Below are 17,162 nucleotides of genomic sequence, written 5' to 3' on the forward strand. Positions count from 1 at the left end.
TGATAAAGCCTGTATCATATTTGCCTTTTTGATTGCTATTTTTACTTATATGCAAACTTTGAATGATTTGTGTACCTGGATCCCTAAAACTTTGCATAACTGCTCCAGTGTTTTCCAATTACTCGAGCATATCTGACAGTCTTAGTTCTAAGTGTGCTACCTCACTTTTTGTTAAATTGCATCTGCGCATTCATTTAGCTTCTTTTGTAATTTTGTACTATCTTCATAATTTACAGTGTTTGCTATTTTTGCAAATCTATAGTCTGTCTCCAAATCCAAAATTATGAAGAGCTGAGAGCTAATATAGATCTTTAGGTGGGAGTATTAACGATCATCATTGCTATGCCTTATATCATAACTGTCCACTTTCACCTTCCAACCAATTTCCCACTCAATTCCACATGCTTCAATTTTAGCTAGTGAGAGGAATCTTAAATCAATGTATGTATCACTTATTTGTCTTCTGTGACAAGGAACTCTGATTGACATGCTCCAACTTTTCCAAAATCACTTTTTGAAGAGTACTTTTACTCCACTTAATTGTATTCTTAAATTTTCCTACTACTGATATTAATCTCATTTGTCTGTGATTACTTGGTTTCTTATCTTTTTTTAAATGTTACTTTCAGCTCTATCTTACTGTCCCTAAATTCAGTGAGCTTTATGGGTTTACAAAGACTGCATCCCAGTTTATTTGTCTCCTACGTTAAATATTCATAGTTGCTATCAAGGTCTCATGATTTTATGTGATTTCATCGGTTTATCTCATCAATTTGTATGCTTTAAATTAATTAGAGTTCTTCTCTACATTAATCTTTAGTTTTTTGTAAATTCTCATGAATTATATCTCCCTTCTGCAAACTGAAGATTTAAAGTAAACGTGCAGTTCTTCTACCTAGCTTTTGTCCTCTGCTACAATTCTGAATATATTGTAAAATTTCTTTGATGCAGTTCTTAGATTAGAATTACCTGATTTATTCCTTCAGATATTGTTGGCGTTAGGCTTAATTAATCTGCTCAGTTACTGGTCACTAATGTTTGAACACTGTTTATTCTTGCATTGTTTAGGGATAACCAAACATTCCATTCACATTCATTTTAATTCTGTTTTTTTTTAAAAGATTTGTATCTTTCCTGATTTCCGTTCATAGGTGTTTGCATAGCCTGTCCAGATCAGTACAACAACTCCGGACAAGTTTTCAAGATCATACAGTGTGGAAACCACTAATGAAGGTAGGTAATGGCATACATTTTAAGGAGCTTTAATTAAATTGTAATTCCAGAATAATTTAAAAATATTTTATCTCTCAATAGAGCTCAAGCTGTTAGGAAGTTAATTTGGTTGTTATCACTAATTGGAGAGGTATAAAGTTGTATTGGAAATTAAATCACTTATGTATGTAATACCACTCAGCCTGTGACCAGAAAAGTCACTGGTGCACTAAGTAAGTCATATGCCAAGTGCACTACTGATCGTTTCAACAGGCTTGTACTTGGGATACCCAATAAAATGTAAATGATATCGACCTGAGCACAAATGTTTCTTTCATTAACTTGCAATTCTGCAGTGGATATATGTACATCATACCTAAAGATATAATGGTCATACTTAATTGTTCTACATTAAAAAGACATGGTTCAAATTAAAAGGCAGTAACTTTAACATAGCAGGTTGAAAATTATACAGTTGCATACTTAGTTTGCTGGTCTGTAATTTTACACTATAAATAAAATGAATATAAGGCATATGAATCAGCTATAATTGTATAATCAAGTTGATAGCTGAAGAGAGTCTGGGTTGTGCCTGCATATAACTATCACTAACTTTCATTATCATCCTAGGAAATGTGGAGTATTTCAACACAAAAAGAAGTATTCAATCCATCAAACCTGCACCTACTGTTTTGAAAAGCATTGTAATTAGTCCTACTTTTCTGCTAATTCTTGATATTCTAGAATGTATTTCTGCAGCAAGTATTTATGCAATCCCCTTTGAAGGCTAGTATGAAATCTGTATTTACCACTCAATCAGGCAGTGTATTTCAAATCCCAGTCACTCCTTGTGTAAAAAAAAAACTTTCATTCCATTTCTGATTGTTTTGTTAATTACTTCATACCTATATGCTGTGATTATCGATCATTGAACCACTGAAAAGTTCCTCTATTTCCAGATGTAAAACTTTCAAAATTTTGAAAATACATCAAATTTGTTTTTAGCCTTCACTGCTGTAAGGAGAGCAACCCCAGCTACTCCAGTCTATCTGTATAACTGTAATGCATCATCCTTGGAAGCATTTTAGTAAACATCTTCAAAACTTCATGTCTTTCATATGGTGTGGTGTCCAGAATTGGTCTCATTACACCATGTTTTAACATAATGTTTTTGTACTTTATATCTCTGTTTTATGAAGTTCCTTGTAATCCTGCTAATTGCTTTGAAACCGTGCACTACCATCTTCAAAGATTTGTGCACAAATATTCCTGAGTGTCTCTCTTCTTGCACGTCTTCAAAATTGTATCATTTAGTTTATTTTGTCTCTTTATGCTTCCTATCCAAAAGTAGTACCTTGCACTTAATGGTGTTAAGTTTCCTCTGTCATGTTTTCACTCATTTCACCAGTCAATTCCCACTTTCTTCAAGGCCATGGCCATCCACCTCACTGTTTTTTTACACCTGCTTGTTTCATGTCATCTGCAAATTTTAAAATTGTGCTCCGCCAATGTCCGAGTCATTCACATAGATCAAAGATGACAGTGGGCCTCGAACTGAAGCTTACACCATGTACCTCCCTCCAAATACCATGTGAACCATGTACCTCCCTCCAGCCTGAAAAACAACCATTTGGTACAACTGTCTTACTATCCTTTCATTAATTTTGTACATATCCCAGTACTGTCCTTTTTATCCAAGCTTAACTTTTCTCTATCAGTCCTAATATTTCATCAAGCATTACACTTATCCACTCTTTGTTATCTCATCACTACCTGGTTAAAATTAGTCAAGCAGGACATGTCAATGGGACTGCCATTTTCATCTGAATGATTGTTAAAATGTTTGTACACCGTTGATGTTAAGCTAACGGACTTGTAATTGCTAAATTTATCCTTTTCCTTTTGTTGAAAATAAGTGAAGTAATGTTTTGAAAAATGTGAAATTTTAAATTCTGCAGCCCGGTAGTGCTACTCATGTATCTAAGGTTCTTAAGTAGATTTGTAGCTCGGGTTGTGGATGCTGTGGTTACGATCTAATAAACCAGTTCAGCAAGCGAACCAACCGCAGCAGCTACTCGTGTATCTAAAGATGATTGTGGCCAGTAACAATACAATTTCTACCCTTGATTCCCTGAGCACCTTGGATGCACTCCATCTAAATAGGTGGCTTCTCCACGTTTAATCTTACCAGCCTGTCTAGTATGTATTTTTACATACTCCAATCTCCCAGCAATACCCTTGTTTACCACCACTTTAGGAAAGTCCTTCATTGATTGACAGTCAAACAAATGCTTATTTAGTGCCTCAACCATGTTTTCTGCTACCACCAATAGGGGTCCATTTTAGAGCACCTTTTCATAATTTGACTTCTTCAACATAGTTAAATTTGTGTCTTTATATTCTAAAAGAAGACATTCAATCCCCAAATCATCCCAACTACTCCTCCGTCTGTTTACTGTTAAGGTCCTGTAGAAGACCTTTGAATTCTTTCATCATGTTAGCAACCAGACTATTAAATGTCATTGCAGATCAAAGTGAGGTTGAAACGGGGAAAAGTTGACTGATTTAAAAGCTGCATTATAGTGACCCATATTTTAAGTAATGGAGGGAAAGCTGCCAGCATTCACCATTGTTAGTCCTCTAAAACTGAAACTGTCAACATTCATCATCATTTGTCCTCTGTAACTGGCAACAACTTCTAGAGTCTGCATGTGCTCAATTAAATGTGGAATTCTAGAAAGTTGCTTTAATTGATTTTACATTTCTCCATTGGGTGCTCAGATGAGGTTTCTTCAAATGGCATCTAATTAGAAGTCATTGACTGATGAGATTTTTAGCTTTTGTGTGTTGAAATCATGAAAGGTTATGCCTTATTAATGAATTGTATTTGGATTTTTAATCATCATCTGAGTCATAATACTGTTGAAGAACCTCTCTGACCCTGGAAAATCTGTTTCAATATTTGTCTAATGCCTATGTTTTCCATAATGTTTATTCTAATTGATGATTTAAAAGATCATAGTTTTATTTTCAGCAATCTGCAAATCCCAATAATTTATTTTGCTTTTTAAAATTAATGAAAATTGGAAGATTATCAGTGAATTTTACTTTCTGGTTGCTGCCTGTGAGAATACTTCTCAGATGCTGCTTAGCTTGCTAGACCACATCATTATTGCTGGATGTTTGCTGATTGTTTTGATGCTAGATTCAACTTAACAGTGAAGAAGGTAAAATTCACAAATATCACCAGACCTCTCTGTGCAGCTTTTTTGAGTAGCATTATTTTGCTATTGACTCCAAAATCCCAGCTTTATTAATTTAACTGAATTAAGTGTGGGGATCTGTCAGCAACTGTGAACAATTTTTACTGCAGTCTAATATCCATGACTCAGCAGGATGCTACCACTGCTGTGATATCTTTAAAAAATGTCAGCTCAGCAAAACTTTTACAGTTTTCTGAACTGCTAATATTTCATTGTTAAATTGTGAAACCAGCTCAATTCATAAATCAGAAAATGTTAGTTAGGATGCTCTTTGGCATTGTGGCTGTGCCTAGCTTGTGCTCTGGCATTGTCAACATTTTGATAACCTTTGACAAATGCAAAATTCAAATTTTAAAGCTCGTTCCTCAATATAGTGTCTATTAATTTGGCAAACTTTTATCATTCATTTCAAGCTCTGAACAGTTTGAATTAGTGAGCAATATTAGGAATATAAACATCTATGCAGTTAGGAAATGTTTTAAATATCCTACACTGGCACACAAATTGGACTCAGGGACCCATTGCAATATGTAATGCAATTTGACGAGTGCAACTTTCACTATATTTGTAAATGGCCTCAATTATTGCATAGCTAGCACGTTTTCTTAATTCAATTCATCAACATAGTTAAATTCGTGCTTGAAATTAAAAGAAGAAATAACTCATTCAATTGATTAGGAAGTCTAGATGCACTTCTTTTTGTTCTTTAGTAGGTATGAAAATCTATAGCCTGCATTTTATGGTGAATTATGGTGTAACAGTCAGCTTCCACTGTAATTGCTGTATTCAAACACATAGATACTTTGAGAATCAGCATGGCAATGAGTAATGTGAAAATCCAGAAATTTCTGTCAGAGAGTTTGTGTTTCCTCGTAGAGTACACTGTAGATGTCCCCCACCCTCCAGTTGCTATCTTACTTCCAGTCTATGAATTGACAAAACATTTCACTGTCATGCTGTTAGTCTTGTTGCAAACAAAATTCCTTGGTAGAAGTTACTCCTTTTTGAATGAGGTATAACCAAGTTTTTAAGAATGTGCTGACTTCATAATTACAATTGAACATTCTTACTGGCCAAGGAAGAAGGTGCTGCTGAGGCCACCGTGAAAGGGCACAAATATTGATGTGCTGGGTGGGGGTGGCCTTGAAATTGAAAAATGGGAAAGCTGGCTGTAATTAAAATTGATATATCATCAGGACCAGATGGACACATCCAAGGATGCCCAGTGAAGTAAGGCTAGAAATTGCAGACTTAATGGCCATAATCATCGAAACCTCCTCAGACGTTAGGTTTGTGTCAAAGGACTGGAGAATTTGACTTGTTATGCCCTTTTTCAAAAAGGCTTAAGGATAAACTCAGCATCTATAGGCTAGTCAATTTAATTTGTGGGAAGTATTTGTAATCAACCTGTTTGGAAATGTAATGACACACCTTCAGGGCAGGTGGAACTTTTGAACAGGACCTTTTGAATTGTATCTTCTTCTGGCTCAGAAAAAAAATGCTTTTTATAATGATAGACTTGGACAAATATGGATTGATTAAGGAATGACAGAACAGATCTGTTAAAAACAAATTATGTTCAAGAAACTTGACTGAGTTTATTGGAGCATTAACAAAGAGGTTGATGAGGGTCATAAGGCTCATGTATATTTGGACTTCCAAAAGACATGTTGTTATAAGGGATTGTGGGAGCTGGGTACAGAGTAGTGCTAAACGATTAATTATTAGACTCTAAAAGCTTTATAATTGGTTCTCCAAGGTCATGGTGTACAGACATTTTTTTTTAAAACTGCCATGTGTCATGAAACCTGGAATTATTGTAAATTGTGAGCAGGGCAGTTAGAATTCTAGAGGCCAGGTTGCTGGACATGTAGCAGAAGACATTTAATGCAGAGAAGTGCTTCACAACCAATTAAGTGCTTTTGAAGTACAGTGTATATCATAACGTAGCCAATTCCCACAGGAATGTTCTGTTTGGTAAAATATGTTGAAACAAACAAAGCAGTTGAAGACTTTGTTCCTTATATCTTTATCTTCCAGTTGTTACAAAATGCTCCCGATGAGGTTCTTGTGGTAGCGTCATCAACACTGTGCAATCTTCTGCTTGAATTCTCTCCAAGCAAAGAGGTACATATTATCAAATGAATGGACATATAACTACCATTGCTGTTCATTTTAAGTATTAAATGCATCTGAATGATAACTGGTGACTGCTAAAGTAGCTTTTCAGTAATTCATTTGATATATTAATCAGGTCATATATCTTGAAACCTAAGATTTAAAATCATGTTCTCTTAAAATGTCAGACCATGCTGTTTGTTTTTTAAACTGCCACTGAAATAAACAATGCAAAAAGTTAAATCAAAGACCATCATAAGCTAAAGTTGTTAGTGAGTTAGCCTGAAGTGGTGAGTGTCAAGATGATACATACTTTTCATCAGAATAAACATGTCTTTTTTTATATACCAGAACTTTTGAGAGGAGCTAGCAAAATTCCTCCTTAAAAAACTGTTATGTGATCTTCAATATTACAGCCTATCTTGGAGTCAGGAGCTGTAGAGCTGTTGTGCAACTTGACTCAGAGTGACAATCCAGCCCTCCGAGTTAATGGGATATGGGCTTTAATGGTAAGAGCTTTTCATAAAATGGCTAATCACATTGGTGCACTTCAAATCATTTAGTTCTTACAACCTAATGCTATTTATATAATGGTTCAAGAACATTTTAAATGCCTGCCACTATTCTTTAGTTGTAGAGATATCTGGATGTATTTTGCTCTGTGGCTTGACTGTGTTTTTGCAATATAATTGTTGCAAAGTTGACTTTCTGTAAAACAATAGTAGATTCAGAAACAGTTTCTGCACTACTAGAGAAATTATTTGAGAATTTATGTAGGAGATTGTGAGATTTTTCTGTATGTGAAATTATTTTCCAATGAACAATATGAAGATTAATTGGCAGTATCATAGAAAATTACCCTTCTCTTTGATGTCTTTTCAGAACAGGGTCAGCATTTAACAGCTTAGTGCCTACATGCTACCAAAAGGCAGTTGTGTGACTATTAGATTAAAATACTTAACACTCTCTATTCATACTAGTCTACTGAATTTGTTTTACTTGTATCCTTTCCCATTAATTCCCTAGAGGGGATCAACCTATTCCATTTAAAAACTTCATCAAAGACTTGTGCTGAAGATTTCTTATGCACTAATGGGATGTGGACATCATTGGTAAGACTAGAATTTATACCACATCCCTAATTGAAAAGTGATGATGAACTGCCGCCTTGAGGCACTACAGTCCATGTTGTGTAGGTACAGTGTATTAGGTATGGATCCCTAGGATTTTGACACAGTGACGATGAAGGGACAGTGGTCTGTTTCCGAGTAAGAAAATTTGGTGTACTCCCCCTGTTATTCTAGGTGTGAAAAGCCACGTGTTCAGAATGTGCTAAAGAAGCCTTGATAAGTTACTGCTGCGCATTTGTATGTGATGCACATTGTGGCTGTGGTGGAAAGAGAGAGTGTTTAAGTTGGTGGATAATTTGCCAGTCAAGTAGGCTGTTTTGTCCTTGGTGATGTTGAGCTTCTTGAGTTTTGGTGGAGCTTATTATAGTTTTGAACACATCTATGAAACCTTGCCTGAATCTTCACGTAATTGAAGATATTATCCTTCGTATTATTTCTGTGCACTCTCTCCATCCTTCCTAAATTGTGATTCCCACCATTGGACATAGTTTGTGCTCCAGTTCTAAGTGGCAACTTATGAAGATATAACCTAACTTTTTACTTAGGTATGCTATGCTTCTATTTATAAAATGAGTTATCCTGAATGCCTTTTATCAGTTTTAACAACTTGTCTAAGCCTTTGAAGGTGGCAGGACATGTGAATTCCAGATCTCTCTCTTGCTGCACTCCTTCAGACAGGTTTGATTGAAATGTTAATGGGGATATAGTCAGATTTGGATAATGATGACAATCTGTATGTAGAGATTGGCAAAATAATTTGATATTAAATACATCAGAAAGTAATATTTGCTTATTTTTCTCTTTTCTGTTTTCCTTTCCTCTGCATTCATATTTATTGGTGCTTAGTGTGAGTTGGTTCAATACACAGACCGTTTTCAGAATGCAGGCAGCGCTGTAACCTGTTGGCTGGGAGTAGTGCTTGGAGTAACACGTATTTTCTTCTGTCATATTGTGTTGATACTTTTTTTTTGGACAGGAAGAAAGTAAGAATGAGTATGTTGCTTTAGGCTGGATTCAATCTCAAGTATCATGACAAGAAATGTAAACCAGAATACAAATATAAGCAATTAAAATAGCATAGCTTTATGTAAATTATGTAACCGGATGATATTAGTTGGATTTATTTATTTCTTTATCAATATATAAGTTTGAAGATCAGAATTTGGCTAGGTAATGTATCATCGAATGTAGGTTACTGAGATTTTTCCTTCTGATAAGAATTCCATTGCAATTCAAAAACAGGCCTAACTTGCATTATTCTATTTTATGCCCCGATAAGTGTTGTCACCTTTTTAAAAAATCAAAAATAAGATGATGTATATAATCCAGCTTTCATAACTTGAGTTGGAGATAATTATGAGCTTTGCAACTCTTCTGTGTTAAAGTGACCTCACTCCAAGCTGTGCTGCTGTCATTTTAACCTGCTATGACTATATGAACTTGGTTGAAGTGCTATTTCTTCAGCATACTCATTTATTTAGGTGTGGAATGACCATAATTGGAAATGAAATATTTTAATTTTCCAGTTTTTGCCATTGTACATTCTCAAGAGTGTCACCCTGCGTGACTGACTTTGGAAGGAAAAGCTCAGCAGGTCTGGCAGCATCTGGGAAGGAGAAAACAGAGTTAATGTTTCGGGTCCGGTGACCCTTCCTCAAGTCCTGAGGAAGGGTCACCGGACCTGAAACGTTAACTCTGTTCTTTTTCCTTCACAGATGCTGCCAGACCTGCTGAGCTTTTCCAGTAACTTTGTTTTTGTTCCTGATTTACAGCATCCCGCAGTTCTTTTGGTTTTTATTTTGACTTGAAAGGGTTTGGTTCATTCTTCTTACCTCCATAATAGTACCTTAGAATTGTACAGTACAGAAGAGACAACTTTTGGCCCATCGAGTCTATACCAACAAAAACTACTGTAAATTTACAGTAGTCCCACTTTCCAACACTTGACCCATACCCTTGAATGTTACAACATTGGTTTCCTGCCGCACCTACCCTATGAGTGCATTCCAGATTCCACCACCCTCTGACTGAAAAAGCTTTTCCTTGAAACTTGCTGCCTTTCACCTTAAAATTATGCCCCTTTGGTATTGACCCTTCAACTAAGGGGACAGCTGTGTTCTATCCAACTTATTCATACACCTCATAATCTTACATGTTCCAATATCTCCTCCCTCAGTCTTCTCTGCTTTAAAGCAAACAACCTGAATTTATCCAGCCTTTCTTCATAGCTAAACTGCTGCACCTCCTGGTGAATCCTCTCTGTGGTCCCTCCTGTACAATCACCTTCATATTGTACAGACCTGAACTGCACACAGCATTCCAGACGTGGAATAAACAAAGTTTTGTACATGTCCAACATAACCTCCCTGCTCTTATGATCTTGCGGTCAAGAAAGCACACCAATGTCTCTACTTCTTCAGAAGCCTAAGGAAATTCGGCATGTCCACAATGACACTTACTAATTTTCATAGATGCACCATAGAAAACATCCTGTCCAGATGCATCACAGCTTGGTATGGCAAGTGCTCTGCACAAGACCACAAGAAATTAGAGAAGTTGTGAACGCAGCCTAGTCTGTCACGAAAACCAGCTTTCCTTTCACTGACTCCGTCTACATTTCCCGCTGCCCCGGGAAGGCAGCTAACATAATCAAAGACCCCTCCCACCCAGTTATACTCTGTTCCACCTTCTTCCTTCGGGCAGAAGATACAAAAGTTTGAAAACACGTGTCAACAGATTCAAGAACAGCTTCTTCCTCCCTGTTATCAGACTTATGAACAGCCCTCTCAAAAATTACAGTTGATCTTTCTCTGCACCTCCTCTGTAGCAGCAATACTATATTCTGCATTCTGTTGTATTACTCTTTGTATTGATGTACTCATGTAAGGTATGATTTGCCTGGTTTGCACGCAAAACAATACTTTTCACTGTATCTTGGTACATGTGACAATACTAAATAATCTATGCCATTACCGATGAAGGCAAGTGTCCCATATGCCTACTTAACTACCCTATTAACCTGTTTTGCTGCTTTTGGGGTTCTGTGGACACGCACTCCAATATCCCTCTATTCCTCTGAGCTTCAGGGTATCCTGCTATTCATTGAGTATTCCCTTGTCTCGTTTCTTCTTTCAAAGTGCATCACCTCTCACTTATCAGGGTTAAATTCCACTTTCCATTACTGTGACCGCTTTGAGACTAACCTGTTAAATATATTAAATATTTTAAAAACTCTGCGACCATGATCAAGTTGGTTATGAGTGTAAAGTTGTAAATGTTATGTACTTTAATTTAGAGAATAGAATCTGTAATAAAATTTGGGAAATAAAGGTGGAAATTCAAATTGATTGGATAATCCACACTGAGAGGTAGTGTGTTTGACAAATGTGATTATTTCTTTGGAGTACTACTCTACAGTTGTTAGTGGGAGTGCTTACGGTAGGCCAGAGCCAAGGGTTCTGGGCAGCTAAAACTTACTTTTTGCTTCATTGTAATTTTATGAGAACAGTGTGGCAAGGTGCATGGCAAGACTTTGTAGCCCTGTTTGGAAATCAGACTTGTACTGACAAATAAGGATTCAATCATTGTTTTTCTGTTTAGCTTTATTTCAATTACTATAAGTAAGAGAATACTGAAATTTTTTGTAGATGGCTCAGCCGTGCATTCATTTTACTGGAGCTAATAGTAATTTAAACATTTTTCATATGTCATATTTTGCAGAAAAAATATTTGACACCACTTAGTCACTGTGTTTAATACCCTTCTTACTGAATATTGCAAAAGTTGTGAAATAAAACTTGTGTGAAACATAGTATAATTTAACTTTTGGTTATCTGCCATCTGACGTATAAGTTGATTATCAGCTTTTTTAAAAAGAATATTTTGAACTCTAGTTTTGCAACTTGTGAAAGCATATATTGTGTATACCTCATATGGGTTTCCTTGTTTTTTTTTGCCATTGCACATTGCCTACGCATTTCTCTTATGTACGTTTTCAAATACTATAGGTATTTCAAAGACAAATCTTAAAGTTTAAAAAACATGTTGTGTAAAATATATGGCACATGAATTTTGAGAAGTAGATTGCAAAAAAATGCAGTTTAAATCGTGCAATTTTTTTTGTAGAATATGGCTTTTCAAGCTGATCAGAAGATAAAAACAGATATTTTGCGAGGTCTGAGTACAGAACAACTCTTCAGATTGCTCTCGGATTCAGATGTGAATGTACTAATGAAGACTCTGGGACTCCTTAGGAACCTCCTTTCCACTAGACCTGTATGTATTTGTAATTTGAGCATCAAGACTTTACTATTCTAGCAAATCTCTCTCCAATCCGGAGTACTGTGATATCAAGCTGCTAAAATGGCCTTTACCTTTAAGACCAGAGGTTTGTGTGAACAAATGTGTAAATGTGAATGAAGAACTAAAATCAATCAGAGATTAATTGTACAAGATTATGCATTTCAGGCTCATGGTCAATATCTGTTTAAAGATTTAAACTTGGTTATATATGTGTGTGTAATACTTCACAACATTTATCAAATTGTCTTATGCAAATACTCAGTTTTCAGTTTTAGAGTGCTTCCCTGAAGTACAACAATAAACGGAACCTTTTTGGTTGTTAGATGAGGCTGCAAGACATTACCCTGTATATATTTGCAGATAGCCTTATGTATATCGGTGTGGATAGAAATTATATATTTACTATTGATAGTATTTCCAGGAGAAGTGCTGTTCTTTGGTTCTGGAGAGTTTTTGACTTGTGTGTGTGTGAAATGTTATTTTTGCTATTACTTGATGTATAAAAGTGGTTTGATATGCTCTTTTGAATTTCACAACTAACCATTTCTCACTTGAAGATGTGTGAGAAGCAAATTTTATTTCAGCATTTTTCTTCTCTTTGCTCTTTTCTCATTTGAGATGCCTTCTACCATAATTGTCTCACCTTAAGAGGGCAGGCATGCAATTTAATACGCAGACTTTCACCAATAGTGTTATGAAATTCCTTAAGCTTAGAAGGAACTGCTGAGGAACATTTAACTCAACTGGTAGGAAGCATTAATTCTTGCATCCTACGCTCATCACCTAGAATACAGTCAAAATTGATAAGCCGTCATAAAGAGGAGCACAGTGACAGCTTAGAAAAGCACATTGCAAGTGATTGGGATTCCAGTCTTGTGTACAAAATAGTATAGCAACAATAGTTGGTAAGGTACCCATGCAAAACCTGATTTCAGTACATTAAAAAGATTAACATTTATAGATGTGGGCCTTGCCTTTGAATAATTACGTTCATATTATTCAGAGATTGCAGAAGTTACATTAGCGAGATCTAATAATTCAGAACGTTATAGTAAAATCATAGAAACTGCATTTCAGAAGATGGCTAGCATCCCATCAATCCTACTCTGGTGCTAACATTTCCACTGGAACTTCCTCCTTTAATTCCAAGTCTGTCCACTCTTTCCCATGTATTTTTACTGTGGATGATAGCATACAAGTGGACACAACATTGCTTCAAGGGGAGTTTCAGAATATCTTTGAAGCCTCGACTTTGTCCTTCCCTGAATTCAGAGCAGGACCTGTCAGGCGGGGTGTTTTGGCCATCCAGGCACCGTATCTAATCAAAGTTGATTTTGTAGGAGTCTTACCTGAATGCTTATGGAGCTTCCATCGAGAAGGATAAGCACAGCAGGAACATGGGAAAACCCCACTCACATGTTCACCTCCAAGCCACTCTTAGTCCTGACTTAGAAATATATTGCCGTTCTTTGAGTATTGTTGTTGAGTCAAGATCCTGGAACTCCCTCCCTAATTGTGCTGTGGGTCCAGCTACAGCACATGGACTATAGCAGTTCAAGAAGGCAACTTACCACTGTTTTCTCAAGGGCGACTAGGAATGGGCAATAAATGCTGACCCAGCTGGTGAAGCTCATATTCCATAAACAAACAAAAGAAACTTTGTTTTATCATTCTTCTTTTTTTTTCAATTCAATTCGCCAGCATCTGCAATTGAAAATGAAAAATTCCAGATTCAATTTTATTTACAAGAGCAAAAGTTTTTGGAAGGAATAATTTTGGTTCAAGGTTATATCTTAGAATTTACTGCAGCATCTATAAACTTTTGCAGGTTTAATATTGTCTACTGTGTACACCCATTGATTTGTATCGTACTTATTTGGAGTTGTTATGTAAATTAATTAAACATTGAAGAAAAGCTCGCTCAGTTTAACTTTCAGAATATAATGAGGCTGTGTTTCATTGTTAGCACATAGACCAGATAATGAATACGCATGGAAAACAGATAATGCAAGCAGTGACCCTCATCCTTGAAGGGGAGCATAATATTGAAGTTAAAGAACAGGTAAGCTTCACTTTTCTTGGAATTATTTATGTTAAACTTTTTTTTCGTAAGAATTTCTATAGTGTGGAAGAAGGCCATTCAACCCGTTGAGTTCACATTGACCCTCTGAAGAACATTTCACCCAGACCTACCAATCTTTGTAATACTGCATTTCCCATGGCTAATTAACCTAGCCTACAAGTCCGTGGACACTGTGCAATTTAGCACGGCCAATCTTCGAATTGTGGGAGGAAGCTGGAGCACTCGGCAGAAACCCACGCAGACTCGGGGAGAATGTGCAAACTCCACGCAGACATTCGCCTGAGGGTGGAATCAAACCCAGATTCCTGGCGCTGTGAGGCAGCAGTGCTGACCACTGAGCCCCCATGCTGCCCCATAAGTGAAATACATTTGTAGAAGTGAGGTTGTCTTTTCTAGACTATGGTTCTGTAGTTAATTAGGAGTCAATGGCAGGACACTGAATGTTGCTTTTACTGACAGTTAATAATATGTTTTCAGGAATCTGTTCTGCTCAGGTTACTCTTGGACCTAATTGATGAGATCTTTAATATCCATACTAGAACAATTAACAAGTGTTGCTTCTCAAAATTTGTTTCATGCTTGTGTTTAAATTACTACATCAGTACTACATTCTTAGTCGCTTTTTAATTCTCTGGCCTCCCTTTGTCAGCATTTATTTATGTTGAGTGCTTCCCTGTTGCTGATTCAGAGGAAACATTAAAAGCAGTTATTGAAATGTGGTGCACCTTGAAATTAATATCTGGCAATCTGATGTGGAAATGAAATCTAAAACAAATGACAAATCTGCCATTCCTTTCTTCCTCAACAGTAAGTGGCAACAGTTGATGGTACAACTTGGGCAAGACATACAGCCTGCTTGGCCTGAATTCTAAACACAAATATACATGTTGATGGTTGTATTTGTGAGCTGGATGTGGTGATTATTGATTTTTGGTCACAGGTTATAACGTTTGTGTCGACGCTACACAGTCAAAACAGTAGGAAGACAAGGAGCAGTTTACTGTTAAAAAGAACTCCTTACACAACTTCAAAACCTAGTGTTTTATCTGTTATTTTTAATTTAAATAATTAATCCTTTCTGTGTTATTGCACAGGTCTCAGAATGACTCTTGTACCTTTAAGACAGCTAGATGACATCATGACATGTGACACTTTAGTATAAAATATCTCCATCTTGCTCTTAGTCAATTAAGAGTCAGGCATTAGATCACTGGGGGATTGTGAGGTGAGTGGCTGTGGAAGGGAGAACTCCAGAGCACATGAGGTCATTAATAGTCTTGGAAACTACCCTGATGTTCAGTTATGGGATCGTGATCAGGGAGAGATGGGAGGAGGTGTCTGAGAGTTAGCAGTCTGCTTCTGCCAGGTAGGGGTCAACACGCCAGAGGACAACAGCACCATCCTACTCAGTAGATTTGATAACAAGGTCATATGGACCTGAGAGAATGGAATGCAGCAAGTTCAGAGAGAGAAGATAATTATTTCAAAAATAGTATTAGAGATATGCTGCAAATGTGAGGGTAAATAATTGCCTTTCAGAAATGAGCAAATAGAATTTGAGATGTATCTGAATTTACACTGTTCCTGCTCCTGTAGCACACCAATAGAAATTACAGGCTTGATAATCATTGCTCTTAACACAATATGTACAACAGCATTTGCAAAACACGAGAGCATTTGCAAAACACATGCAGAGTTCTGAAATTTATCACATGCATTCATGATGGTACTGAGTGCGCTAGGTCAAACTAGATTTTGGTGCAACAATTCTGCTCCAATTTGGCTTCAAAGAATTGTAACTGAAAAGTTATGTCAGGTTAATGTCAGCACCCTGTGCCATATTTGAAGGAGGATGATGAAAAACATCAAAGACAAGTTGATCAAACAGATGTTGCAGCAAGGATAGTATTGACACTTCACTTAGATTTATTTTTGTTTGCAGAAAATTAACTTATTTGGAAATTTTAGAAGTAAACTGCTTCCATGGGCTAGGGTTGAAATTGAATCAGAGGTAGTAGGAACTGCAGATGCTGGAGAATCCGAGACAACAAGGTGCAAGGCTGGATGAACACAGCAGGCCAAGCAGCATCATAGGAGCAGAAAGGCTGACGTTTCCGGCCTAGACCCTGCATCAGAAAAGGGGAAGGGGAAGGGGGTTCTGAAATAAATAGGGAGAGAGTGGGAGGTGGATAGAAGATGGATAGAGGAGAGGATAGGTGGAGAAGAAACAAACAGGTCGAAGAGGCGGGGATGGAGCCAGTAAAGGTGAGTGTAGGTGGGGAGTTAGGGAGGGGATAGGTCAGTCCAGGGAGGACGGACAGGTCAAGGGGGCAGGATGAGGTTAGTCGGGAGGAGATGGGGGTGCAGCTTGAGGTGGGAGTAGGGGATAGGTGGGAGGAAGAACAGGTTAGGGAGGCAGGGACGAGCTGGACTGGTTTTGGGATGCGGTAGGGGGAGGAGAGATTTTGAAACTTGTGAAATCCACATTGATACCACTGGGCTGCAGGGTTCCCAAGCGGAATATGAGTTGCTGTTCCTGCAACCTTCGGGTGGCATCGTTGTGGCACTGCAGGAGGCCCAGGATGGACATATCGTCTGAGGAATGGGAGGGGGAGTTGAAATGGTTCGCGACTGGGAGGTGCAGTTGTTTATTGCGAACCCAGCGTAGGTGTTCTGCAAAGTGGTCCCCGAGCCTCCGCTTGGTTTCCCCGATGTAGAGGAAGCCACACCGGGTACAGCGAATGCAGTATACCACATTGGCAGATGTGCAGGTGAACATCTGCTTGATGTGGAAAGTCTTCTGGGGGCCTGGGATGGGGGTGAGGGAGGAGGTATGGGGACAGGTGTAGCACTTCCTGCGGTTGCAGGGAAAAGTGCCGGGTGTGGTGGAGCTGGAGGGGAGTGTGGAGCGGACAAGGGAGTCACGGAGAGAGTGGTCCCTCCGGAAAGCAGATAAGGGTGGGGAGGGAAAGATGTCTTTGGTGGTGGGGTCGGATTGCAGATGGCGGAAGTGTCGGAGGATGATGCGTTGGATCCGGAGGTTGGTGGGGTGGT

At 37.6% G+C, this 17,162-nt stretch overlaps 1 protein-coding gene across 5 annotated transcripts in view; it reads left to right on the top strand.

The window, feature by feature from the left end:
* armc8 (armadillo repeat containing 8) overlaps positions 1-17,162 on the top strand; it is a 103,036-nt gene that overhangs the window by 61,672 nt on the left and 24,202 nt on the right. For 4 of the 5 annotated variants that reach the window (XM_048598676.1, XM_048598674.1, XM_048598675.1 and 1 more), the window contains 5 exons: positions 1,122-1,233; positions 6,516-6,602; positions 7,010-7,102; positions 11,849-11,998; positions 13,992-14,087. In XM_048598676.1, the coding sequence (XP_048454633.1) occupies positions 1,122-1,233; positions 6,516-6,602; positions 7,010-7,102; positions 11,849-11,998; positions 13,992-14,087 (538 nt within the window). The remainder of the gene's footprint in view (positions 1-1,121; positions 1,234-6,515; positions 6,603-7,009; positions 7,103-11,848; positions 11,999-13,991; positions 14,088-17,162) is intronic. The other variant, XM_048598673.1, reaches the window with a different exon arrangement.

Source organism: Rhincodon typus, chromosome 7, assembly GCF_021869965.1.
Source record: "Rhincodon typus isolate 14 chromosome 7, sRhiTyp1.1, whole genome shotgun sequence".
Classification (NCBI taxonomy): Eukaryota; Metazoa; Chordata; class Chondrichthyes; order Orectolobiformes; family Rhincodontidae; genus Rhincodon; species Rhincodon typus.